The 27,179-nt window shown below is 41.4% G+C and overlaps 1 protein-coding gene across 1 annotated transcript; it reads left to right on the forward strand.

Annotated features, from left to right (window-relative positions):
* The first annotated feature begins 2,172 nt into the window (after positions 1–2,172).
* RAB1A (RAB1A, member RAS oncogene family) lies at positions 2,173–26,773 on the forward strand. The gene is made up of 6 exons (XM_084624879.1): positions 2,173–2,398; positions 15,374–15,446; positions 16,063–16,158; positions 20,166–20,261; positions 24,088–24,219; positions 24,559–26,773. Exons 1-6 carry the CDS (start codon positions 2,376–2,378, stop codon positions 24,754–24,756), a joined length of 618 nt encoding a protein of 205 aa, XP_084481005.1. The 5' UTR covers positions 2,173–2,375; the 3' UTR covers positions 24,757–26,773.
* The last annotated feature ends 406 nt before the right edge of the window (positions 26,774–27,179 follow it).

A 27,179-nucleotide genomic window follows, 5' to 3' on the forward strand; every position in this document is an offset into this window, starting at 1 on the left:
TCAGAAACCAAGGGCCACAATTCACAGAGTTATTTTTGAAACGGTCTCATAACTCACATCGCTTTGGGAATACGTAGATCTGTGTGGAACTTGAGCAGGATGTTCCCTGTGAGTAGAGCACTGGGTCTGAATCAGACTGAAAAGACCGTTGTTCTCAAGATCTAGGAAAAACACCAGTGGCTGCATATCATCAGAAGGAATAAAATTAAGAGACTTCCCTGTACATTGAGTTAGACTCAACATTGATGAGGAGGAGAGCTCTATTCTCCACAGAAAAGAGAACGGAGATTGATTCTTGGGAGCTAGCTACTCCAGAGAGTTCATGGATAGTTGAGTACCAGTTTTGGGTTGGGAAGACCATGGTGAGTGCTGTTGTCATGGAGATCTTAATGGTGCTACATTGACAGGTTGCCAATGTGGTAGCAATCACTGAGGGATTTAAACAATTGCAGTTCCAAAACTTTGCTACAGATATTGATGTCACTCTTCTGTGCCGCCGACAGGCTCAGGAGTACGTAGATGGGAAGGGGAACTACTCAGTGGTGATGCAAGCCTCAGTGGATCATCACAATAGCCTCCTCACTGTCAACAAAGCGAAGCACATCACACTAGAATTTTCAAAAATTCTAAATTTTTCTAGAGTGTTCAAAGAACTGTTTTCCCGCAGATCAACACTGGTCTTAATGGTGTGGTCTTAAAGCCTCTCACAGATTCCACAAACCCAAAAAGATGCTGCTTTTGGGAGATTGAAAACCAGGTAGAGATGAAAGTTCAGTGACTAATGCAGCAGTTACAATACCTGTATGTTGCATTTTTTTATAATAAATCTGAAAGTAAAGGTGATGTCTTCAATATACAGTGGAACGAGGAAGCAGTGGGGTGTGTGGCAACTTATGCACAGACACACAGAAAATGTTTTCCTCATTACACTAATTACTATAATTATTTCCATTCTACTGTACTGGATCGCAAGTCTCTTTACTATTTCATGGCACTTCTTGTCAGTCTGAGTGTTGCTTATCTCAGCTAGACACATGGACCCCCATTCATAGGCCAATATGTTCAAAATGGTTCAGTTCCACTTGATTTGGATTTCGTCACTACCCTAGGCAGTGAGCAAGTGCTCCCACACGGCTTCTGACCACCTCACAGCATGCTCATTGATAGCATCGTCTGAGACAAGCTAGCGATCGGAATAGAACCAAGGAGACCCATGTTGAAGACACTGATGCTGGTAAAATAAGTACCATGGTGTGTTCAATGTTATGTGTACAGGTAAGTGGCTCTGGCATCTCGACGTTTGTGAGAACCCAAAGCAGACAGGGTGACCTAATCAGTGACCAGTGCATTATGGGACACTAGTGGGCAGACTATTTCCACAGTAGGGACTATTGCCCCAGTGGTTCCTATCCCAGATAACCATGTGCTGGTGGAGTTTGGCACAGAGAAGGACCGTGTGGTAGTTGGCCTTGCTCACAACCACAGCAGTCCAAATGGGTGTGTAATTGCCTGGGCACTGCTGGGTGCATTGCTGCATGCAGGTGTGTTCCAGGCTGCCGCTTGCCCGCTCTGTTCCCAACTGCTAACCCTATTCCTACCCTTCCCTTGCTGCCCCAATCCCACACTCCCTCCCCTGCTCCTCTCTCCTCCCCTCCTCCTGCTGCCCCCTCACTCAGCCACTCCATTCCAATAGTGCCCACTGCAGGCCCTCCTGCCCCTGCTTCCCCCACCCTCCCTCTGATGCCCTGCTCCCTCCTGCCCCTGCCCCCTCTACCCACTGCTCCCCTGCCCTCCTACCCCAGCTCCATCCATCCTACTGCAGCCCTGCCCTCCTGCCCCTCCCCACCCCAACCCGCGGCCACGCCCTCTTCTTTCCCTCCGGTTAGTGAGTCGCCCGAGCTGCCACGTCTCACGGCTGACGTTACCCGGCCGGCTCGCTCTCAGCCAATCCACTGCCTGGACAGCAAAGCAGAGTCAACCGAGGAGAGAAAAGAAAGGCTCGAGACTGCGCATGCGCCGGATAGGCGCGGGGGGTGCCGGGAAGGCGAGTTCCTACTCGTCAAAGGCTCCAGCAGGATGCAGGGGTAGCTCCCGTGGCTGAGAACTCGCTTTCCCAGCGTCCCCCGCCGCTGCCCTCCCACCATGTAAACCCTCCTTGGGGAGAGGTTTCCCTGTTTCCTGGTTCGGGGCTGGCAGCCATTTTGGGTTGAGGAGCTCAGAGCGGAGGCCGCCGCCTGCGAGGGGACGGGGGAGAAGCTGCTGCCTCCGCTGCCCCGTCGGACGCCTGCATCTGCGGAGCTCCCGCTGGAGGGGTCTGGCCGGCGCTGCTCCTCAGAGCGAGCTCGTTCTCCAGAGGCCGCGGGGTCCCCACTGACATGTCCAGCATGAATCCCGAATAGTGAGTCCGGGGGGGGTGGCACTGCGCGGGGGCGCCCGCCCGGTATGAGGGAGGGGAGGAGGACCCGCTGTGAGGGAGGCGGGGGGCGCATTGCCTCCACCCCCTGACGGGGGGTGGTGCGAGCCGGGGCAGGGATGTGGTGGGGCTGGGAGAGGTGGGGGGCGGGGGGTGGGGTGGGGTGGGCTGTCTGAGGGCGACGCGGGCTGGGGGGAGGAGAGGAGGGTGTGGGAGCTGCCGTGGGAAGCGCAGGGTAAGAGCCAGGTGGCGGCATCCTCCAGCCAGGATGGGTGGCCGCGAGCACCTCATTGGCCCGCGGGCTTGGCTACAGCGCTTTGCGTTTTTTTTTTTTGTTTTTTTTTTGGGTGGGTGGGGGTAGTAAACATGACCTGCCTGCCTGCGAGGGGCAGGGCAGCGTCTCCTGGGCCTTAACAGAGAGTGTAGGTCACTGGGGTTTAGGGAAGGGGGATGGAAGGGGGACCTGAGGTCACCGGCTAGGCTCTGGGTCCCCCCCAAGTTGCCAGATACCAGGAGCGATTTGTGTACAGCCCTGGCAAACTCAGGTCCGTTTTCATTGGTTATTAACAGGCTGTAAAGCAAGTGATCCCCTCTTCCCGTCAATCTTTCAAATAGCTTTTGCTCCGTACAAAATGTCATGGAAAAACACACAATTAAGATGAATGAAAAGAGAAACCAATATGGCCTTTTATGCTCTCTGGAGAGTTTGGGTTACACCTGGCAATCCTCACAGATGGGGAGTGAGGAGGTTTCATGATTTGTCATGAAAACTTAATGGTATTTTCTCCTCTAACATGAGAAACGGTAGACCAGACGTTCATAGTAAACTTTGTTTTTAACTTTCATCCAGGTAACCATTGCAGGAGAAGGAAGAACTTAATTTGATTTTTCAAGTAAATCTCACTGCCATTGTATGCTTAAGACTCTACTAAGGCTTGTTCGGTCCCTAAAATATTCAGTTTCTCCTTGGAGAGGAAGGGGACCAAGGATTTAAAAACCTGGAAAAATTAGTTCTTGTGAAAGTGGATCTTTCTGACCACTTGCTGTTGGCAGCTTAACATTCAGAAGTCCACCCTTCATTTTAGCTGCAAGTCATGTGTGTGTCACATGGCGCTTGCAAAACACATTCTTGCTTATGTAGATTTTGCAATACTGTGGCTTGATAGTGAAATATTCCTATAGGTTAGTGGTTCTCAACCTTTTCTTGCTGAGGGTGCCCTTCCCCCCCCCCCCCCCAATATGCTGTAAAAATTTCACAGCCCACCTGTGCCACAATAACTGGTTTTCGGCATATAAAAGCCAGGATGAGCATCAGGCTCCCACAAAGCTACACTGCTCAAGCTTCGGCTTCAGCCCTGAGTAGTGGGACTCAAGCCCCTGGGCTTCCGCCTCATGTGGTGGGGCTTCAACTTCCTACTCTGGGCCTCAGTGAGTCTAATGCTGGCCCTGCTTAGTGGCCCCCTTGAAACCTGCTCGCAGCCCCCCAAGGGGCCTGGACCTCTGGTTGAGAACCACTGCTAGAGGTGATGCTTTGAACTGGAGATAGAGGCATTTATGGATGAAAAATAGTAGTGCTATTAAGTATATACAACTTAAGTGACAGTTTTTGATCAACTTAAGGGTTTGGTTTTTTATTTATTTTAACAGTCACTACTTTGGGAGTAGAGCTGACTGAGGTCCCTAGTTACTGTTGCCAGGAGGCTGCCAAGAGTCGTGTGACTTTGTCCAACTTTTTAGAGGTGGCAATCTTTGTTTGCTCTCTCAATTTGCCAGCGTACAAGAGAACAGAATCCATGCTTATAATTAAAGAAAATATGAAAACAAGCTCTATTTGTATCTAATACTGTAGATACTGAAGTGAATTTTAAAAATCCTTTATTTTCTTCTGGCATTCTTTGCATTTCAGCTTGGGATAATGAAGCTAGATTTACCTTTCTGTCCACTATCACAAAATTACAGTGTTTTGAATATTGGAAAGCAAGGGTGATTCAGTTGTGGACTTAGTTTATTGGCTATGTCTAGATATTTCTTGATAAAATTAAATATCTGTAAATCCAGAAACAAATCTTTTATGATTCTAAAGGTTTGCTTTTACATAGTGGGAGGACTACTCTGTGACAGTGGCTTTTGAATTCCTTAGTTGACATATGATCACAGCCTTGTGTGTTTTTTGTGCTGGCTAATTAGGAGCAGCCTTGAAATGAGAAGCACTTCAGAAATCTCTTGATAAATGGTAAAAATCCTTTGAAGGGTAAATCATTGTTGAAAGAATTAATTTAACCCCCGAATTCAAGATTAGAATGGTTCTGGGTCAAGTTTAATCTTGGACTTCAAGACAAACCAGGATGTTTGGTTTGTTTCTGTAAAGCTGGCTAGCTTTGCTTCTTGATAGGATTATGTAACAAGTTTGTGTGATTTCAGCAAAACCACTTCTCAAACAAGGTACTGGTTACATATGATCAGTGAATGTAAAGACTTGCAGATTATCAAAGCATTTTCACAATCATTTGACTTATTCAGTAATCTGGACAACTCCCTACAAGATCTAATAATAAATAGGCTAGAGCAAATGCTATAATGAAAGCTTGTTAGTGATTCCAACTATTGGAGAAGTTCAGAAACACTTGACTAAAATGTTGTAACATTTAACGGGGGGGGGGGGGGAGAAGAGACAAGGTGTATGGTTTTTTTACTATGTTCATGATATGTCTGGAAGGATGGGAAGTACAATTGGCTTTCAAATAAAACAATTTACATACAAATATTTCATTTTAATAGAACTAATTTTCCAGTGACTAAGGGACTCACTGAAAATTACTAAATTTTACAAGTTGGCAAGTAAAACAGAACAAGGAGAAAAATACATAAGGTAACGTTACAACTTTAGTCCTAATTTTAATTATAAGGTGAGACCAGTGGGCAGAAACTCTACATCATGCAAAATCTCTGACTGTTGTTAAATGTTTGAGTAGTGTGTTTTTTCAGGGAATTATGAGGTGTGTAGGTTCTTTCTGGTTTTGTTCCGCTTGTGGGAGCAGTTGACAGACCTGTATGTATCAATGTGAATGTACACACCCTTTCAGAAGAATAGCATCTCTAAAGAAGAGACCCAAAATGAGCGGTTGCATACTCGGTTTGAAAAACTGGCATTTAATGTTAGAAAAGCTAGCTTCAATATGGAAAAAACTTGTACAAATGCACACTTTAGATTGGATAATTCTGGCTTTTTTTGTACTATTCAAAGCTTGAAATCTAAAATGAAGAGAGATGCAAGAGTTCATTAATATCAATCCTTAGTTTTATTTTTATCACAGAAATTAGTTAACCAGATATAGCACTCTTCACCCTGCCATAGGGTTGGAGGCTGCTGTACACTATTCTTTGGAGAATAAAGGATTTCCATTGACTTCCAAAGTGACCAAACCATGCCACTCTTAAATTATAAAGTAACTAGTCTGAATGGAAAAGATTAAAGGGGAAGATTAAAGCACATCCCTTACAGAAAATACAACTTACATCATGAGGGTTAAATTCCTTTCTGGACTTCTAGAAAGTGTATATTCTGGAGACTTCATTAATCCATGGCTTAGAAATTCCTTACTCATTACTTTTCAAACTTAGACTGTCTTTACTTTCTTTTATACTCTTATTGGAATGGTCCATTCTAATTCTTAGAACTTGCTTAAGGACTTTCTATTACTGAATTGCAGATATTCTTGCAAATAAGAAAAATGCTGCTTTCTCCAGTGTGGGGCAAGTTCGCATTTAAAGTTATTTATTGCACTCCAACAGTAAGTGGAAAAACCCACAATATTTACACTTTAATCAATCATAAGTTGACTTAACTCTGCTTTTTATCTTCCTTTAAATGAGATTTTCTTCTTTTCACCTTTATTGCACTTCTAAACAGTGCAACTCTTCTCTTGCTGCCATGGTAGAACTAATGGTACCTCATCTTTCAGAGTAACTATCACATTGTTTAAGTAAAATCTGAGCTTAATGAGACTATAAAAGAGAACCAACCAATCTCCCCTCCTAGTCAGTTTTTGGTAGCAGACATCTACTGCAATCCCAAAAACTCTTAAATTCTTTATTCTATCACCAAGAACACATCTATTCTTTTTATAACACTGGGTACAAAATCCTAAAGAACACTTTAAATCAGGACACAAATTTCCACTACATTATCAACTTTGGCCTTACATAAGGGATCACCTAGTCCCATGTTCTTTCTGCATTAGGGTTAAAACCATGCTAGTAACTGTTATATAACCAGTGTGGACAGGAACACTCCTGTTGTGTTGCAAAACTGATCTAGACAAACCATGTAACCCCAAGCCCTCCTTCCCAACTGCCTTGGTCTGTCAGTTTAAGCCTGGAAGGACCAAAGCGCCCTACTTCCACACATTTTTGATGTGCATGTGCTGGGTGAAAACAGATGTTGGCTGATCAGAAGTCCATGGTCCACTCTTTGTTGTAGCGCATAAAACTCTTGAATAAGCTCCTGAAGGGCATCTGAGTGGGGTGCTGTGTTCCTCCATGTCCCCACTTTGGTTTCCCAAGCTCCCTGTCAACCAATCCCCAAGAATTCCTTATGGCTGGCTAGACCCTCTGATTTCTACAACACTGTGGCAAATGAGAAATCTGGAGGCAGGCTTTTAGTGAATCAAATATGAAAAAGTATAACCTCAACATAGTATTATATTTTAGATGCAGTTATGTACCCAAACTTTGTGTGTTGGTTTTTTTGTAATGTAAATGTATAATGGCATTGAAAGTACTGTCAGAAGTTGGATAGGGACACTTTTTTTGAGAGGCAGCCTTGATACCTTTGCTACTGAGGAGGAAACTGAGGGTTTTGGACACTGGGAGGGTAAGCATCTCCTTCCCCTCACCTTTTTGGCGAGGAGAGATTGGTCATAAACTTACCTTAAAGTAAAGAGGATTCAAAAGCCTTTGTTCCCTTCAGCCTAGTAATTCTTTATTGCAGTGATTCTCAAGTTGCAGTGGGGGAGGTTTAGATTGGATATTAGGAAAAACTTTTTCACTAAGAGGGTGGTGAAACACTGGAATGCGTTACCTAGGGGGGTGGTAGAATCTCCTTCCTTAAAGGTTTTTAAGGTCAGGCTTGACAAAGCCCTGGCTGGGATGATTTAACTGGGAATTGGTCCTGCTTTGAGCAGGGGGTTGGACTAGATGACCTTCTGGGGTCCCTTCCAACCCTGATATTCTATGATTCAACAGGGGTACATGTACTGTTGGGGGTATGCAGAGGTCTTCCAGGGGTATATCAACTCAGGAAAATGTTTGCTTAGTTTTACAACAGGCTACATAGAAAGCACAAGCAAAGTAAGTACAAACCAAAATTTCATATAGCCAGTGACTTGTTTATACTGCTATGTATTTTTCAGTGTATAGTATATTCCAACTGATTAATTGTATAATTACATGGTAAAAATGAGGAGAATGCAATTTTTCAATAATAGTGTGTTGTGACACTCTTTTTTTTTTTTAAAAAAAAAAAAGTTTAATTCCTGATTTTGTGAGCATGTAGTTTTTAAGTCTGGTGTAACTTGGGGGTATACAAAACAAATCAAACTCTTCAAAGGAGTACAGTAGTCTGGAAAGGTTAAGAACCACTGCTTTATGGCTTGGAGCTGCCCTGCTACACCTCCCCCTAGAACTTGCTATATCCCACAATGGACAGTTACCTTGTTTATCTAAGGTCCAGCATTGAAATAGTTGATGCTGAATCAAAGTTCACTGTTAAATCCCCATCATAATGCTGGGAAGTGTGAACTTCTCCCAGTCTGCTTGAGAATGTCTGCTGACATAATTTCATCCACTTACATTCAGTACACTTCATGAAGGTTCTTTTCAACCATAAGGGCTAGACTTATGAAACTTAACTTTTGAAAGCTTAAATTACAGGACACAATTATGCAGCAATTACATATGGGGCAATCATATGGCTATCTGCAGCTACATGAATGCATTATGCACAGGTTAAGCTACAGAGTCCCACATAACCTGTCTAAATAAAGAGATTCACCTGTAGTAGTGATAAACGAAGATACTCCAGCCAGATGCTTTAGCCAAAAATCAAACAAGATCTGGCAACCAAACATTTTATTCTAGCTTGCTAGGATTTAGTTGCTGATCTTTTTGTGAATTCTGGAGAAAATGGATTGAAAATGATAAACTGCAGCTGTTCTCCCATGGCTGTGGTATTTCCACCCAGGTGCTCTAAGTGTTAATGGAAACTCTCCCTTGTTAGGATTGTTATGCCAAATGTGGCTATTAGGCCCTTACTTTAATCCAGACTCATTCATATAGAGAAACAGTCTTCAATTATTCTGTTTATGGCTTTGGGTCCACCATAGCTATGGATACTGAAGTCACTTGAGGATATCTGTGCACTTCCTTGCATACATAGTGCTACTTTAGAGCACAGGGGCAGACCTCATGTTTACATCACACATCAAATTCCTTCCATATGGGTCGCATCATGATATATCCACCAATGTCATCTTTCTTTTGATAAAGTTTGATATAAGTTTTCCAAGTTTGGAAACTTATTCATAAGGAAACTCTTGGTGCTTGTAACATTGTCACTCTTTCACAGTGACGCTAATTCCTTCAAAGTATAGTGGGGGGACACCCTCTTTTTTTTTAAATAATTGAAGTAATGCTTTGAGGCCTCAATCTGCATCCCTTAGGACTTCTTCTCTACTAGGCAAAAACCAACACCAGCCTTGACTCAAAGTTAATATAAACTAAAGAGAGCAAACACCTTATAAAATAGAAGCTAGCCTGACAAAAGAGAGGTCAGATTCCCGGCACTATAAAACAAGGAAATGCACAGCAGAAGTTGCCCAAAGAACCTTAGATCTTTCCCATTCCTGATGACTACAGCCCCATGTTTTTCCCAAATACAAAATAAAACACAACTTATAAAACAAGATAAACTCACCCTGCAGCTGCAGTCCTGTCCCACAGGACTGGGCCTGGCTCCCTACCCTGGAAGTTGAGATGTCACATGCAGGGTCACAGCACCACTCGGGTTTGGCCTGGCCCACTCCATTATGGGGGAGGGATTGTTGCCATGCCAAATATGAGTCGCATTGTGACAAATAAATTATAGGGCTCTGTGGCTGATCATGAATGCCAGCATATAAGATGGAGGCACTTTTAAAGGAGTTTTTGATACTGTGTGCAGCCTATCTTGGCCATCTTAGTGTGTGGTGACTGACATGAGGAAAGATCCTAGTGATGACCAGGCAGGTTGAGGTATACACTAGAGCAGGGGTTCTCAAACTGGGGGTTGGGACCCCTCAGGGGGTCATGAGGTTATTACATGGGGTGGTCACGAGCTGTCAACCTCCACTCTAAATCCTGCTTTGCCTCCAGCATTTATAATGGTGTTAAATATATAAAAGTGGCTTTTAATTTATAAGGGGGGTCGCACTCAGAGGCTTATGTGAAAGGGGTCACCAGTAAAAAAGTTTGAGCCACTGCACTAGAGCTTAGTTTACTTATGCCTGCTAACACATTAATTTTACAGCTGCCTTGTCTTTTGGCTTTTAACTTAGCTAACAGGTGCTAAGAACATACATTTGTCTTCCCAGTGAAGACAAGACCGTAGTGGATCTTTCAGAATCTTCACTTAGCTATTCTGTGCTCTAAAATGAGGAATAAGTGTCCCTTCTAAATCTTAGAATTGTTCACAACAGTAATATCAAAGCACTAGCTTGTCTTGCTAGAAGCATCTTGGCTTTGTAGATGAGAACTACTGCATGGCTCACTTTACTCTACTGTTCAGTCTAAATTAGAAATGAGCAGAACTACTCCAAAGTTTCTCAATTGAGCTGTTGAGTCAGTCTCAAATTTCACTTATAGTTGCTGTGTCTCTTCTTGGCTTACAGCAAGGCTCTTTGCCCTTAGGGGCCTGAAGGCCTGGCCCTTATGGCCAGAGGACAAATAGTGGGCCACTTGTCATGTACTATGTACTTTGTCCTCCACTCCTTACTAAAACTGCCTGCCTTTCTGCTGCTCCAAACCTATTGCTAGTAGCAGCACTTCTCTCAGAACAGCTGCCTTCAGGTGGCTGCCTGCCTAATCTTTCTGCATGCTCCTTTTGTTTTGGTAGAGCATGAGGCAGAATTATCGAGAAGGCTGGAGGGAAAGGCAGAGGCTCAGAACAACAGGATTGATATAAGTAAACACTGAAACTCATGGACCAGTATGGTTTTCTCTTTAAAATATCTAAGTCTGTAGTTCTCAAACTTTTGTACTGGTGATGCCTTTCACATACCAAGCCTCTGATTGCGGACTCCCCCTTAAATGTATTAAAGCGTTTTTAATTTATAACACCATTTATAAATGCTAGATGCAAAGCAGGATTTGGGGTGGAGGCTGACCGCTTGTGACAACCTCCAGAGGAGTCCCAACTCCCAGTTTGAGAACCCCTGATCTAAGTCCTTGTCTAGAACAGAATTTAAAACTGTCGTGACCATTTTTTCTGCATGCTAGCCCTAAGTAGGATATTGTAGCTAATAGTCACACTTCCAGTAATCCAATCTTTAGAGAAGTCAGATTTAGAAGTTGTAACAAGTTTCAGTCTGTAAAACCTTAATTATGGAGTATGCTTGGCTTACTTGTCTCCACTTCCAAATTGCTAGGGATTTTTATTAAAAAAAATTTTGGGGCAACACTTCTGTAAGCAGGTAAACTTTATTTCTAGCTCTTATGAATGCATGACTTGGTGGATGACATACAAAATGCTGAGAACCCTTGAACTGTAATCTCCTGCTTCTCTTTCCTGATCTAGAAACTTTTTTTATTAAAAATCTTAAACTTACATATTTGTACTTCTGGTTAAAAACAAATCCTAGATTCTCCCAAATCTGTATATGTGCTTGGTAAATGTGATAGGTTATAGAAGCTAAACCTTAAAAGGGAAAACACCACCTTGTACTTCTAACTTGGCTTTAGAATGAGTAGCCTTTTTATATTTAATAATAAAAAAAAGAGAGAGAAAGCTGGGTGAAGGCTTCACCCAGCTATCATACACTTGCTAATCCCAGGCTAGTGCCAAAGTGCTGTTGCTTAGGAAACAAAAGTGGTGGGGATCTTAGTATTTTGATTTTGCCTACAGCTCTTTCCAGTGTTACGGAGATGGAGGAAATGTTTAAACTTCCTCCAGCTAGTTGGTGTCCAGCTGATGGGCAGTGCTAGGGGAATTCATATAGGTAGTACCAGTCAAGCTAATGGAAAGTTAAGACTATCCTTGACTTGTCCACTTGAGAAGATTCCAGATATCATTTCTATATTGTGAAACTCCTGTGGCTAAGTAATGAGTGGTCAGCTTCAAATCTGTCTTCCTGTCTCTGGCAGCTTACCTTAAACTTAGCATAGCCTCTTGTACATAGCTAGAGTAATACGTGTCTCCTCAAGTTGATGGCTCTAAAGGTAAGAACGCTCTTGTCTACCCTTACTAGGGTATAGGGAGCATAACTCAATACTCACCCTGTTTTTTGTCTAGAACAGGCTAACTCTATGCTGCAGGACCATTCTAGAGTAGTTGCAGTCTTCAGTCATTTGTAGGTAATCATCTAATAGGCAGTTTTAGTTAAAGGGCTGTTTGATTCTCTTGTAAATACTGAAGGACTCCATATCATGTGATTCTTTGCTTGTTGCTCAGCCCTGAGATTAGGGTCCTATTGTTTTAGAGGCGTTACAGAAATGTAAGCTTTTGGGGAAGAGAGATGATTACTATCTAATCCAACAAGACAGTCGGTGCGAGGTCAAGTGTCTGATCCTGGAATAGAACCCAGGTCTTCGGAGTATCTGTCCATGCCCTATCCACTAAACCATGCTGGAGTGGTGGAGGTGGTAAGAGAATACCATTGTTTCACTGATAATTTTTTTGGTCTCCCATTGCTCAGGCTGGAATACTAACTTCAAAGCATAATGACATTTAAAATGTCAAGAACTTTCTTACTGCTTATCCATTCAGCAGATGAAATGGAGGTGGGATGGCAATACAACCCATAAAGGTGGGGGATCTGGGGATACTGCAAGGAAAGAAATGCAGAGGGAAGGTAGACAGAGGAGGAGAGTGGGCAGAAATAGTGGTGCATCTGTTTAAACATGATGTTTGGAAGACTGTAATCTTTAAATGAATGCTTGGGTTCTACTGAAGTTGATGATGGCATTTTCCCCTCAGTGGTCCAGAATATCTTCTGGGCAAGTGGATTGTTCAAACAGTGGTGTGAAGAGTATGACTAAGCTAAATGTCCATTCAACTTAAAATATTGCAGTATAAATACTGTCTGATTCTTTGCAAGTTATTAACTGTAGTTTAGGCCAGTGGTTCTCAATCAGGTTACCTCTGGCAGCACAGAGATGTCTTCCATGGGGTACATCAACTCAGGAAGACTTGCCTACTTTTACAACAGGCTACATAAAAAGCACTAGTGAAGTCAGTACAAACTAAAATTTCATACACAAATGACCTGTTAATACTGCTCTATATACTGTACACTGAAATGTAAGTACAATATTTATATTCTAAACGATTAATTTTATAATTACATGGTAAAAAATGAGAAAGTAAGCAATTTTCAGTAATAGTATGCTGTTGTACTTCTGCATTTTTTGTCTGACTTTGTAAAGCAAATAGTTCTTAAGTGAGTCATAACTTGGGGGTCCACAAGAGAAATCAATTTCCTGAAAGGGGTACAGTAGTCTGGAAAGGTTGAGAGCCGCTGGTTTAGGCTGCTATAATACATCATGGCAATATGAAGCAAACTGTATGGGATCACTTAAGTTTGGTTTGATGATGATCAATTTTCTCATAAGTAGGTGTTCCAGATTTTAACTTCAAGTTATGCTGTTTGCTGTAGTGATCAACTTTAGTACAACTTTCCTTACACCAGCATCAGATCTGTATAGCTGAGAAATGTTAATGTTTTAAACAGTTGATAAAGATGTTTGTTAATGAGTATAATTGTCATAAGGTCTCTCAGTTCTATTTCCCTACACTGTTACATAGTCTCATGAAAAGTAGTCAAATTACTTACAAAAACAGTCTCAATTGGCACCTCCATGTGTCTGGAAAAGAGTATTTTAATGTATCTCCCTGCCAGAGTATAGGAATGACCAATGTACAGCTCCAGATGTACCAGAGATGAGCAGGATGTCTTTCTATGCTATCAAACATTTAATCACGTAAATAGATATTTGAAAATCCCTGACAAATGTGGCCCAAACTATAGTTCAGGGGTGGCTTAATGCCACTGCCCTATAACCTTCATGATTATAGGTTTTAAAATAGGGAGTTGTCAATGTAGACTGATTTTCAGGAGAGAACAAAATGCTACTCTTCAGTACAATGCAGGTCTCCTACAGAAGCTTTGATCTCTCCTAGTGTTACACTGCCCTATTTGTCTTGAGTTATGACTGACTTATGTTTGGATCAATAGACTTAGGCTGCTAGTATTAATGAAATAGAATCTTCATTTCTCTTGAAGTTGAAGCTTGTTTAAACCAATAGAATGGTATCTTAGATTTTTTGCCAAAGGGAGGAATCTCAGAACTCAAGGCTTTAACTTTCTTGGTTGGTTGTAAGTGGTAGCTGTCTGGTATTCAAACTTCAGTATAGTAATATTGGCATTATCAATACTGAAGTATTAAATCATACCTTTTTTTAAAATGTACAAGGTGTAGTTAACTTAGTTTCTCAGGTTTGAATCCTTAATATTGCTGGTTTCAAAAGTACAAATCCTTAACAGTATTGGTTCCACATTCCATATTTGTCATTCTGGTGGCTGGGATCTTTAGCTAATAAATGGTCAGTTCTGACCTGATACACTTAACTAACAAGGGTCAGAGTAAAGAGTTAATAATTGATTAGTTCTAGGTAGCTCCACAGAGTAATGTCACATTGGACACCTTTTGGAGTATGAAAATCTCTGTTCTGGTTTGCCAGTAGCAAACTTTCTCTGCCTAAACTAAAGGCAATGTGAGTGGAATGGAATAGATAACGATTTGCTGTCATCTTTAGCTCTTACTCAGCCAAGACTATCAAATACTCTTGTCTTCATTAAGACACTGATAATACAATCACTTACATTTCAGTGATGGCTGTTAGCAAATCCATTGAGTTGCACGCTACACTGTTAGCCTTCCTTCTGAGGCTTAAAGACAAACTTCAGCCAGTTTAAAAAAAAAAAATCCATTAAGATTTGACTGACAATGTTCAATTTTTTAGCAACAAGGGTGTAATTGAGCAAACTTTAGAAGGCACAAATTCTGTTTTGGTACTGAGCAGACACATTGTACTGATCCAAAAAAGGAGGTGGAATCAAACTTTTTACTCTTTTTAATTTAGAGAACAGTCAGTCCCCAGCTTTTCATTCTTCTGCTGTGACCAGGTATTTTGGTGTACATGCTTGCTTGAGTTGGCTCTCAGATCTTAGCGGCAACTGTTAATAATAATCTTTACTGATTTTTTGCTAGTTGACTCCGCCTTAGTACAGTTGGTACTAGGATAATAAATCCTTACTCGTGAGAATTTATGCTATTTAGAAACATGAATATACTGACTGACAATTGACAGTAATGTATTTGACTTGAGTGCACAAAGGAGAATAAGGTCTAGTTAAAACCAATCCTGTTTGTTACATGACAACATGAGTACTGCAAATGTAAAGAACATACTTCAAACACTGAATCTTCCATTCCAACATGTGAGTGTTTACTATTCAGTCTTTACTGTTTTGTAAAGTATACTTTTATTTAAATAAAGTAATCTTATTTCCTGACAGTAACAGTAGCAAATTGCTATTTCTTGTAAATTGTATTACACCAAAGTATATGGACTGAGTAACTCAAGTTCTTCAAATATCCAGTTTAAATTTGTGGTATATAAATACTAACAATATCTTGTCTTTGCAGTGACTATTTATTCAAGCTACTTCTGATTGGAGACTCTGGTGTTGGGAAGTCTTGCCTTCTACTTAGGTTTGCAGTAAGTTCAGTTATGCTTTCGAAGCTATTTTGTCAATGATATAAAGTTTTATTCAAGCAGTTGTAAGTAAGGTGTTTCCATTTGAGGGGACTGATACTTGACTTTCCGGGAGTTGGTATGCCAAGGGAAGATGGGTGGGTACAAGAGGGTACTATGCTTATTCTCTTCCCATATTTTACTGATACAGCTAATTGGATTGTTCTGTCACAATGACTTATGAATGGGTAAGAACTGGTGATTCCCCATTTCTTAATTAATGAGACCAGGAAAAACTTTCAAAAGTGACTTGGGTACCTAAGTCCTATTGACTTTTAATGAAATCTAGGCTCCCAAATCTGTCAGTGGGACTTAGTTCCATTTTTGAAAGTGACTTGAGTACCTGTGAGGAAAATTTTCAAAAGCTCCTATTTATATGCTGGTAGTGTTGAAGGGGCTTTGTTCAAGGCCCCATTGTGTTAGGCACTGTTCAAACAGACCCCACCCCAATTAACATAATGTAGAAGTAGAATGTAGGCATTTTATGAATGTTTCTTCACCATAGGTATCTGATATTCCTACAGAGATTTAAGATTTCATTGGTTTGTAATCACTAATTTATTCTTTTCTCTGGTTCTAGGATGACACATACACAGAAAGTTATATCAGCACAATTGGTGTGGATTTTAAAATCAGGACTATAGAGTTAGATGGGAAAACGATCAAACTTCAAATAGTAAGTGTCTTAACTCAGATGATAATCAGAGGCTATTAATAGTAATCTTGTAAATTCTGACTAATCCATAACTTTATAGATCTGGCACAGGGCACATTTTTCTGTATGCCCAGTAAAATATTGGGCAGATTTGCTTGTCAAATGTTTCAATAAGCAAGTACAAACTATTGTTTTTGAAAACCAAGTTGCATAGTTATTAACATGTTGTAAGCAAGCATTTGTCAAAAGTAGTACCTCAATCTTAAGATTTCTCATGTGAATATCTCACTTAGCTCTTGACAGGATTGTCTACCTGCACTTATTACAATGCTTGTAGATGGTTTTATAGGATGCACAGAGGTGTGTCTTCGTCTAAGCTGAAAGGTTAAACAGCATCTGAGTTGCAAGTTGCTTAGATTATGAACAAAAATGAAGCATAAGGAAAACACTTGGGCTAAATCCAATATCAAGATGGTTAAAGAATAGTGGAGGACACCTGTCATTTAACAAATGCGGGTTCAGATAGCCTGAAAATCTACCTTGCGTTGTAAGGAACTGCTTTATAGTAACTCTCTTTTTGCTCTTTGTGCAAATGGCCGTAACTTTAAACTACTGAATATAAATTGCCCAATACATACACATTCTTTGCTGGTACTCTTAAATGCAGGAACCTCAACTTGGTTAGTGTTTGGGTAACTGATCCTTAGTCTTTAGTGTACAGCTAGGCCTCATAGTGAAAGATGTGAACTGGAAAGTTCACCCTGAACACTTGAGGAAGGTAAACACTCTTAACCTGCATTGCTAAAATTCTTAATACTAAATTATTTATTTCTGCAAGCAAGAATGTTCAGATTAACCTTACACCTTGAGTTAGCTGAAACACCAACTTGGGGATGTAGTATTAACACTTAGCCTTTACAGGATTTATCTTTAGATGTCAAAGCCCTTTAAAACTGGGAAACTAACAGTTACCCACATCTGTATAGTGGAGTTAATGTTTAATTTACCAAAGTCAAGTAGTAAGTAGGTAGACCTCAGTACCTTCTATTGCCAATGGATGTCTACCAAAATAGAACTATCACAAGTTGCTATATAGTAGTAGCAGACTAAATATGCTTTTGTGTAAAAAGCATTCTTTACTTGGCACTAAGAGCAGAAATGGCCTCTTTGAAGTGTTAGGTCTTTTGAGGGGGGGACAAAAGCTTGCCTAGGAAGAGTGGAAACTGCAGAGTAGATTGAGGGAACTGCTATCCACCCCTTCTTGGTGGGAAAGACAAGGAGAAGAATGGCTCAGATATTATTGATTCCTCAGGAGAAGAGGGGAAGGAAAGCAGTGGCCCATGAACTGTATCTCTGTAGAGAGACAGGTGCAGAGGGAGGAGTTGGGAGCTCAAGAATCGGTATTTGCTGGCTGCCTGAGGGTGTCCTTTATGCAGCTCACATACTGAGAAGGGGTGGGAATTTTTGGCAGGGTGTAGAAGTGAAGGTGTAACAGTGAATTAACTATACCCCTGGTATATACATCTTTCACATGGCCTAATAGGCTTGGTCTTTGTGTGAGGCGGTATTAAACACTCTTAGACCCCTGCCTTATATCAAGCAATGTGTGTAAATTACACTTCTTGATTCTGCCAAACTGCAGCTTCTCCACTCTGACTTAGACTTTGCCATAGTTACTTAATCTAGCTCAGGTGAAACCGTATTACGCTCTGCTTAGAACTGAAGGTTCTGGATGTTCTTCAAGGACAGTTGGGGGCAGATGTAGCAGCCTGTCTCAATTGCATTTTGCCCCATTGGCATATAGAACATGCTTTGTACTAGCCACTTATTTGAGTAAAATGTGAAGAATTTTATCTTTAAATCCCTGAATGGTCTTTAGCTGCCTACCAGGAAACATGACTTTTTCTCCTGTGTTTTTGCAACACTTACAAGTTGCTTTGGTTTTTGGTTCCTAGAATAGACCCAGTTTTCAATAGAAAGCTTTTGCCTACAAAACTTGTCCAGTTTAGGACAGGTCAAGGATGACCTGTCTAGCAAGGTATTTAATGGCTACCATAACATGGAGTGCATGGGTAGGGCTAATAAATGGTGGTAACTAATTATTTTGGGTGACTTAAGTATTCCATGTAATGGAAAGTGCCCAGATTCTATAGGGATAGGAGCCAAAAATACCTAAACTAATATAGTTGGGTTTGGAATAAGCCTAAAGCAAGCATTAGCAATAGTCCAGGGTTTGAAATGCATGGAATACCTACAGCATACTTTCCTTGCACTACACTCTTGGCTCTCAAGAATGCCAATAGACAGGGGACAGTGACTTCACAATCTGAATTAATGTAATTTCACTGAGCTATAGTACTCTGCAATAAAGGAGATGATATACTATGACATGGGCACTCTTAATATTGTTGATCTTAAACTTTGAACCAAGTATTGTTTTAGTACTAAAAATATTATGGGGAAAAAAGCTTAAATCTAGAAGCAGCTCTTCTAGTGAGTAGGAGCCTGCTGGAAACTCATTCTAGCCACTTAAGGTCAGAAGTTGTCTATAACACTTCACGCATTCTTTAAAATAAAACTACTATTGTAGGTGGTGGTTTCATAATTTAACTTTTCCCATGCTAAATATATACAAAGTTATTGTAGATGGCTTGCTAAAGTTAGTGACTAATACACTTAGACAAATGGATTTGCTTCTATGAAAACCCTTCTGAGAAAACCAAAAGCTACAATTGTTAAGCTCATCTATACTAGTAAAACTGTTGCTGGAAAGGGACCAATCTTATCCCTGCACTGAGGGGTGCAAGGGCTTACACTTCCCTTTCTTGGGGGCTGGTGCATCCTTCTGTGCAGTTTAGGTCCAGTCTTGCTTTATTGGGGTGCAGGATTGTCTTGGTCCTGTCCCCTCCTTCTCCTGGCCTGATTCTCTTCTCTCCTGCCCCTTCCCAAGAGCAGTTGTGGAGCTGGGGCTGCCCTAGGTGGGTGTGCCTCCTAAATCAAGGCTGTTACCAGGGGGGTTATGGTTGTCTATGGGGGGCTGCTGTTCACCAGCCTAGGTGACACTTAAGCATTGTAGCAGAACAATAAATCTAGCCCAAGGGATGTCGGTAATAGCTGATACAGTTGAATCAGACATTTTTGACAATGGTTTCTGAAATGATGCTAAACATAGCTTATTTTTTGGGTACACCTGCAGTTCAGCTGCACTTCTGATGAAACAGTTGGCAATGGTTGTCTCTGCTAATGTCGACAAGGATTTAATGAAGTAGTTTAACATGACTTCAGCTGCCTTCAGTAGCATGCCCTTGACCTATTATGATAGAAATTGGCTTTAAACTAGTTTCCACCTGCTTTCCAGTCTTGCCTATGCCTCAAAGGCAATCAGTTTTAATGCTTGCATATCTTACATCTGGGAAACAAAAGGCTTGACCAGCCATTTTTGAGTGGGCTGGGATAGGTGTGAGGTACTGCTGCAACTTGATCTGTGGCCCTAAAGTTGGATTCCAGTTGAAGGTGGTTGCCTTAATATTCTTCACAGCATTGTGTTGGCTTTGGGTGGTGAGGTTTCTTTTGGCTAGCCTATTTTCATTCAGTTTCTTAAGAGGAAAGAGGATGCCCATTAGTATTATCAAACTGTAGGAAGATGAAAGTTTTTTCCATCTACTCGTTATGGACTTGCAAGGATCATTTTAGAGGCTTGTTCTGCTGCAGTAATCTTTCTCATATGGGGGAGGCTGCTTCATTGCACTGAAGTTCTAAAATGTGAGACAAGACTGGTGCTCAGTGAACAGTTATTGTGTAGGCTGTCTTGTAAAGCAGTGATAAGATGACTGACTTGTCTTCTCTGAGGGTGTTCATTGTTAAGGGATGTTTCTACTCCAACTGATTGTATATAATCAGGGAACTTCAGATGTCCAGCCATTAGATAGTCTTTTAACTGGATTGTAAAAATAAAACTTTAGTCTCTCTGGTACAGTTACACCTTTTTTGTTTAGACCTCTAACAGTCTTAATTACCACACTTTGCAGTGGGACACAGCAGGCCAAGAGAGATTTCGAACGATCACCTCCAGTTACTACAGAGGAGCCCATGGCATCATAGTTGTGTATGATGTTACAGACCAGGTAAGGTCTAAATTAGACACTCATGTAGTGCTTTACACCTTGAGAAACAACTTAGGCCAACTTATACAAAGTCAGTTCTTTCAGATGTAGATTTATTTGGCTCTTGAATTATGCTCAGACACCTTATAGGCTATGAATTGGTATTTCTGAATGCTAAAAATCTGGTCACACTTGCTGAATATTTTTAACTGATCGGTTTTCTCCAGACTTGCACCAATATTACACAAACTTAAGTTAGACACAGCTTCAAACTTCTTAGTTCTGCCAGACTTAGTTTTATGGTTGATTCCTCTGGGCTTCAAGTTGGGGGAGTGGTGTCAGGTGGGGATGAGAGAAACTTTCAACAAAACTTGACAGGCAGCTGGGACATGGACATGTTAAAATGTACTGGCATTGGCAGCAGGAACAACACTAGCATGAAAGGGTTAAAACGACTTCTACTTTAAGTTAACTGAAGGAAAACTCCTACTTTCCATGGGCAAATGCTCCTGCTTTATTCCATATGTACTTAAGCTTTGTGTGGCCTAGAGTCAGAATTGCTGTAGCAGGATTTACTATCAGATACTCCCAGGGTGAGAGCTGTCATACTGTTTTATATTCCTTCTGAAATGAAAGCTAGTTGAGAATCTTCAGTGACATGGGATTTATTTCCTTCTCCTAAATGAATAGGAAACATCTTAACGTCAGCAAACTTACTTCCATCACACATACATGCATTATCTTGGCAAACTATTATAATAGGCTTTCCTGAAGGCTTCTTTTCTTGTAGATTTGATGAGGGCATCTAACACTATGAAAACTTCTGTAATATGCTTGTTGCCCTCCTAGTTACTTAACTCATGAATTCAAGTTACTGCTCACTGATGCATTTTGCAGAATGAGTGGGTCCAGTGGCATGGCTTGTAGGGATTTTTGTTGGGAAGACAGCTGAAGATGGATTAGGGCCCCTGGAGCCCAGTTAACTGAACAGGATACAATTGGTTGACCACTCCTCAGTACAGAGTACAAAACTGCTTTCTCTGAAGCTTGCCCTAAAAGAACAACTCAAAACTCACTTGTTGATGTGTTTGACTTTTTAGTAGTCCGGTGTCTGCCTTTGTTTTACAAAGGTGAAAAAAGATCCTTTCCTTTAGCTTACACTTGTATGAGATGGTACTTGGCATATGGCCAGTTTCACTTATGTACTGCTTTGACAGCTCAAACCTGTTTCCCAGTTATTTGGAGTCCAGGCTCCTCTGCAGAGCCAGTGGAGGACCTGGGGCAGGAAGCTCTCATTGGTCCAGTACATGCCCTGGAGGAAACATTTGTGGATGGGTGTACTAGAGACTTCCATAATGCTAGGGATAGACGATCGGAAGCCCTGGGTCTTTTTAGAGCTGAGGGAAGCAGTAGGGCCAGGTCAGAGGAACCAGCATACACTAGTGCAGGATTGGGAGAACATAGGATACTCCTGAGGAAATTTTGCATCAAATTTTATTTTTCAATAAATGAATGTGGAGGTTCCAGTGTGGCAGTGGGGAACACAGGCCACTGGTCACACAGAGGTGGGAGATCACCCTGCAGCCTCCTCCCACCCAGGGGCACTGATTCAGCAGTGAGGCTGCACCCAGCCCTGACAGTGCAAAGGCTAGACCTGCCCCAGGAAATCCCCCCCCCCCCCCGTGCTAGGCACACCAGATGTGGGTGGGCAGACTCAGCCTGGCAGGATCTGTGTGTGAGAGAACTCTGTGTGGGGCCGTCTAGGTGCAGGGTGCTGGCAGGGTGGGGTGGTCCAGGTGCATTGGGGCTGGGTGCCAGGGGTGAGGCTTGGGGGAGGGCCTCAGCAAGGATCTGGATGCAGGAGGGTTGGGGCTTGACAGGGAAGACAGGTGCAAGGGGCTTGGTGGGGGTGTCTGGGTGTGGAGAGTCCAGATGCATGGGGGTTGGGCTGATGGGGGAGCAGTTCCCTGCTGTGACCCCACCCCATGGCTGGGGAGCAATGGCAGCTGGAAGTAGGGGGCAGGTGTGGAACTGGGGGTGGGTCTGACCCAGTCACTCCATGCAGAGGAAGTGTCCTCCTCACCCAGGTGGGACTTGCAGCTGAGCCTGGTGTAGGATAGGAGCCACTGGGTGAGGCTGAGGAGAGCCAGGTGCAGGGGACTCCAGATGCAATGAGTGAGGCTTCGTGGTGGGGGGGTGAGACTTGGCAGGAACATCTGGGTATAGATGCATGGGGTTGGGCAGACAAGGTGCGTCTGGCCCAGCACGAGCTGGGGTGTCCACAGTCCCACTGCTGTCTCTTCCCCCAGCAGTGATTTTCCTCTCTGGGTGATTGAAATGACATGACATGCCATGCTGCTGGGGAGGGGCATGTGGCTGCTCTTATGGCTTCCTGTTCCTTCCCCGTCAGGCATTTTTTTGCAGTGGATACAAGTTCTGTGCATGTGGAGTGGCACAGAATGCCCACAGGAGGAACAGCCACACTGGCTCAGACCAGTGGTCCTTCTAGATCCTATACCGTCTTCTGACCATGGCCAGATGTTTCAGAGGGATTGGACAGAATAGGGCAACTTTGAGTGGTCCAGTCCCAGCTTCTGGCAGTTGGAGGCTCAGGGAAACTCAAAACATGGGGTTACATTCCCTGACCATCTTGACTAATAGCCATTGGTGGACCTGTCCTCCAGGAGATTATCAAATCCTTTTTTGAACCCAGTTTTACTTTTGGCCATCACAACCTCCTATGGCAATGAATTCCAAAAACTGACTGTTGTGTGAAGTTCTTTCAGTTAGGTGCTAGGGGTCGTCGGATGACCACTAATTGTTATGTGTAGGGATAAATAACTTTCTCCATAGCACTTATGATTTTATAAACCTGTCACAGTCCCCCTTACTTAATTCTCTTTTCTAAGCTGAAGAGTCCCAGTCTTTAATCTCGACTCGTATGGAAGCTGTTCCATACCCCTAATAACTTCTGTTGCCTTTCTCTGCAGCTTTTCCAAGTCTAGTATCCTTGGCACAGGGTGACCAGAACTGCACACAGTATTCAAAGTGTGGGCGTACTGTAGATTTATGGCAGTGTTATATTTTCTGTCTTATTTTCTATCCATTCCTTAATTGTTCCTAATAGTCTGTTCACTCTTGACATTGAGTGGATGTTTTCAGGGAATTATCCATGCTGACTGCCCAGTCCGAGTGGTAACAGCTAAATTAGACCCCTTCACTTTGTATGTGTAGTCAGCAATATTTTTTCCAATGTGCATTACTTTGCACTTTGAATTTCATCTGTCATTTCATCACCCCATGCAGGCTGCTTTGGACTTTACTATCAAGTAATTTTGTATTGCTTGCAAATTTTGCACCCTCACTGTTCACCCTTTTTCCAAATCACTTAAGAATATGCTGAGCAGCCTAGGTGTCAGTTCAGACCTCTGGTGGGAGGGGACCGTGCTGCTGTTACCTCTGTCCCTTGTGAAAACTGACCACTTGTTCTTATCCCTTTCCTATCTTTTAACCAATTACTGATCCTTTTTAAGCAAACTTAAGTGGTCATGGATAAGACTTGCCTTTGCTGAGGGACCTCATCATAGACTTTCGGAAAGTCTAAGTACACTATATATTGGCTCCTACCATTTGGAGAGACGTGTTTCTATGCTAGCATTTTTGCTTAACATCAAGGAGATAAATACATGCAAAGCATCTGAAATACAAACTATCACTGGATATGCAGATGATGCAATTTATAATAGTGCACTTGTGAAGGCTGTCTCCAATTTCTGAATAATGAATGGTACTGTAATGGCACTGGTTTCTTGGAGAGGAATACTTAAAGTAATCTCTTATCTTCTAGGAGTCCTTCAATAATGTAAAACAGTGGCTGCAAGAAATAGACCGTTATGCCAGTGAAAATGTTAACAAGTTGTTGGTAGGGAACAAATGTGACCTGACCACAAAGAAAGTAGTAGACTATACAACAGCAAAGGTATGTCAACTGGCTTATTAATGATCCAGTCAAATAAATATTACCAAAACTGAACCTACTTGAATGCATCCTAACTAAGTAAATAACTCACTTCTGTTAGTCCTCAAATGTGCCGGTGCTAGAAAATGCAAATCCTGGTGTGTCCCTCAAGTGTTATGAAGTGCACATGATCTAATTTAGGAGTTGTGCTGGTGAGGGAGGAAGGGATGATGGTTTGAACCAGTAGTCGTTCTCCTGAACATTCATAAATCCATTTTTAATTTAAAGTAACTCGGGTGAATCCTGAGCTTTCTAGTAGCAAGTATTAAGACTTACTCTTTGCTATTTCTCAATTCACAGGAATTTGCAGATTCCCTTGGAATTCCATTTTTGGAAACCAGTGCAAAGAATGCAACAAATGTAGAACAGTCTTTCATGACCATGGCTGCAGAGATTAAAAAACGAATGGGTCCTGGAGCTACAGCTGGTGGTGCAGAAAAGTCCAATGTTAAAATTCAGAGCACTCCAGTCAAGCAGTCTAGTGGAGGTTGCTGCTAAAATTTGCCTCCCCCTTTTGTCTCACAACAATGAATTTTGCAATCTGAACCCAAGTGAAAAAAATTGCCTGAATTGTACTGTATGTAGCTGCACTACAACAGATTCTTACCGTCTCCACAAAGGTCAGAGATTGTAAATGGTCAATGCTGACTTTTTTTTATTCCCTTGACTCAAGACAGCTGACTTCATTTTCAGAACTGTTTTAAACCTTTGTGTGCTGGTTTATAAATGTGTGTAATCCTTGTTGCTTTTCCTGATACCAGACTGTTTCCCGTGGTTGGTTAGAATATATTTTTTGTTTTGATGTTTATATTGGCATGTTTTGATGTTGGGTTTAGTCTTCTGAAGATGAAGTTCAGCCATTTTGTATCAAACAGCACAACAGTGTCTGTCACTTTCCATGCATAAAGTTTAGTAAGATGTTATATGTAAGATCTGATTTGCTAGTTCTTTCTTGTAGAGTTATAAATGGAAAGATTACACTATCTGATAGTTTCTTCATACTCTGCATATAATTTGTGGCTGCAGAATATTGTAATTTGTTGCACAATATGTAACTAACAACCGAAGAAATGTTTAATAAATATTGTACTTATTGGAAGTAATATCAAACTGTATGGTGATAAATATTGTCTTAATTCTTATGGCTAAGGGGGAAATTAGGCTTGCATTGTGCCCAAAATGTATCATGTACAGTAATGGCACTTTAGACCCTCTAGTAGACCAAACACCCTTCCCAAAAAAATGTAACTAGGAAGTATGGCCTAAAAGACTAAGTTGTCCTAGTCCTTCAGGCATATATACTGTACTTGAAAGACAATTTAAGAGACTAATGTTCATGGAAGCATAATGCATTCTGAATGTACAGTATTTTTTTCCCCATCTTAGTCTATGAACTTTAATTTATTTCTGAAGGACTTCCTTTAGAAATTCTTGTCTACTTTGCTCTGTAGTAGAGGTGGAAAACATTTTTCCTAACATGTGAATGACTTAAAACTAACAACTCAAGGTGATGTAACTCTGCCAGTATGTCATGTCTTTCTATATACTGTTACTTCCATATTCTTTTAATCAAATACTGTTTTGACTTTATTTAATAAACATAGTGCAACAACTTAGTAGTTATTCAGTTCTGCACAAGGCATCAGTAGGATGAAACTGAAGTGATACTAAAACAGTTGAAAGGTCAGTAAGAAGTCACCAAGAAATTGTACCTTAAAATAAAGGAACTAATTAAAGACTTCAAAATTAAGTAGCAGCAAAGTAGCTGAGTCAATTAAAACCAAATGCACATGTGATCTGATCTTTGTACAGAAGAACTAATGAAATCATTAGCTTCCTGTATCAGGCACTAGCCTGGAACACTTCCTATAAAGGTAAAATTGTTCAGCTTTATCTAGAACTGCAATTTTCAATTTACTTTGTAAATATCTCATGTTTAAAATGACCATGCGGACATTCATTCCCTCCTGGGTAAAAATACACTCACTTGTGATTGCAAAATATAACTTGGGTATGTTGTGAGATGCAAATGATAAAACAAATTGGTGCAAATCTGCTTTTGAATATGGGAAACAAATTCTGGGGCAGCAGCTCTTTACAAAAATTATTATAAACTTTTTTGTGTCCATTTAACAGGAAATCCTAATACATGGTACCAAAATAAGTGAGTATTGTCATATGACTGAAATGAATTGAACTTCTTTCCACCTGAGAAACTGTCAAGGTGGTATACTTTTGTATTATAGATACATGCTTGTTGGATCAATTCAGACTAATGTAAGGTGACATGCTCTTTTATAAGCAGGAGTGGTGGTATTTGGATGTTGCTCATTGCTAATGAAATCAGGAAATGGGCAGTATATTCTGAAAGAGGGTGTTTGCTGAAGGGGGAAAACACTTTCAAATGAGACTGCCACACAAGTGAATTCATTTATTTCTAAATGTCAAGCTGCCTGCTAAATGCAACCCAAAACCCTACTGTTCATATATAGTAATAAAAATCTTGCAAAACCAACTTGGGCTACACCATTAAGTCTTATTTGGTGTTTTGCTAAATCATGCTGCAGTGAACTTTGTCTTCATGTGGTGGTGCATCTGTGCATGCTACAGTTTTAAGGAAAGGGCTGACTATGGAGCTATCTGGGGCAGAGAGAATAGTGAGGAGTGAAGAACAGGAGAATCTCAGTTCAAATGGTAGGAGTCAGCCATTGCTTAGCAGCAGAGGTAGGAAGCAAGCTTCCTCAAAACCAAAGCTACAACTGTCCCCTACATCACAGGCCCACTGTACTGATTTGTTTTCTAAAATGTGTGGTTAAACTGATTTTAACACCATATAAACTTTACATTCTCATACTGCTTACTACTCCCCTCTTGAAGTGCTGGAAGGGATGGAATTCTAATCCCACCACTACCAGATCCAG

The sequence above is a fragment of the Lepidochelys olivacea genome (assembly GCF_965140295.1).
Source record: "Lepidochelys olivacea isolate rLepOli2 genome assembly, chromosome: 3".
Lineage (NCBI taxonomy): Eukaryota > Metazoa > Chordata > Testudines > Cheloniidae > Lepidochelys > Lepidochelys olivacea.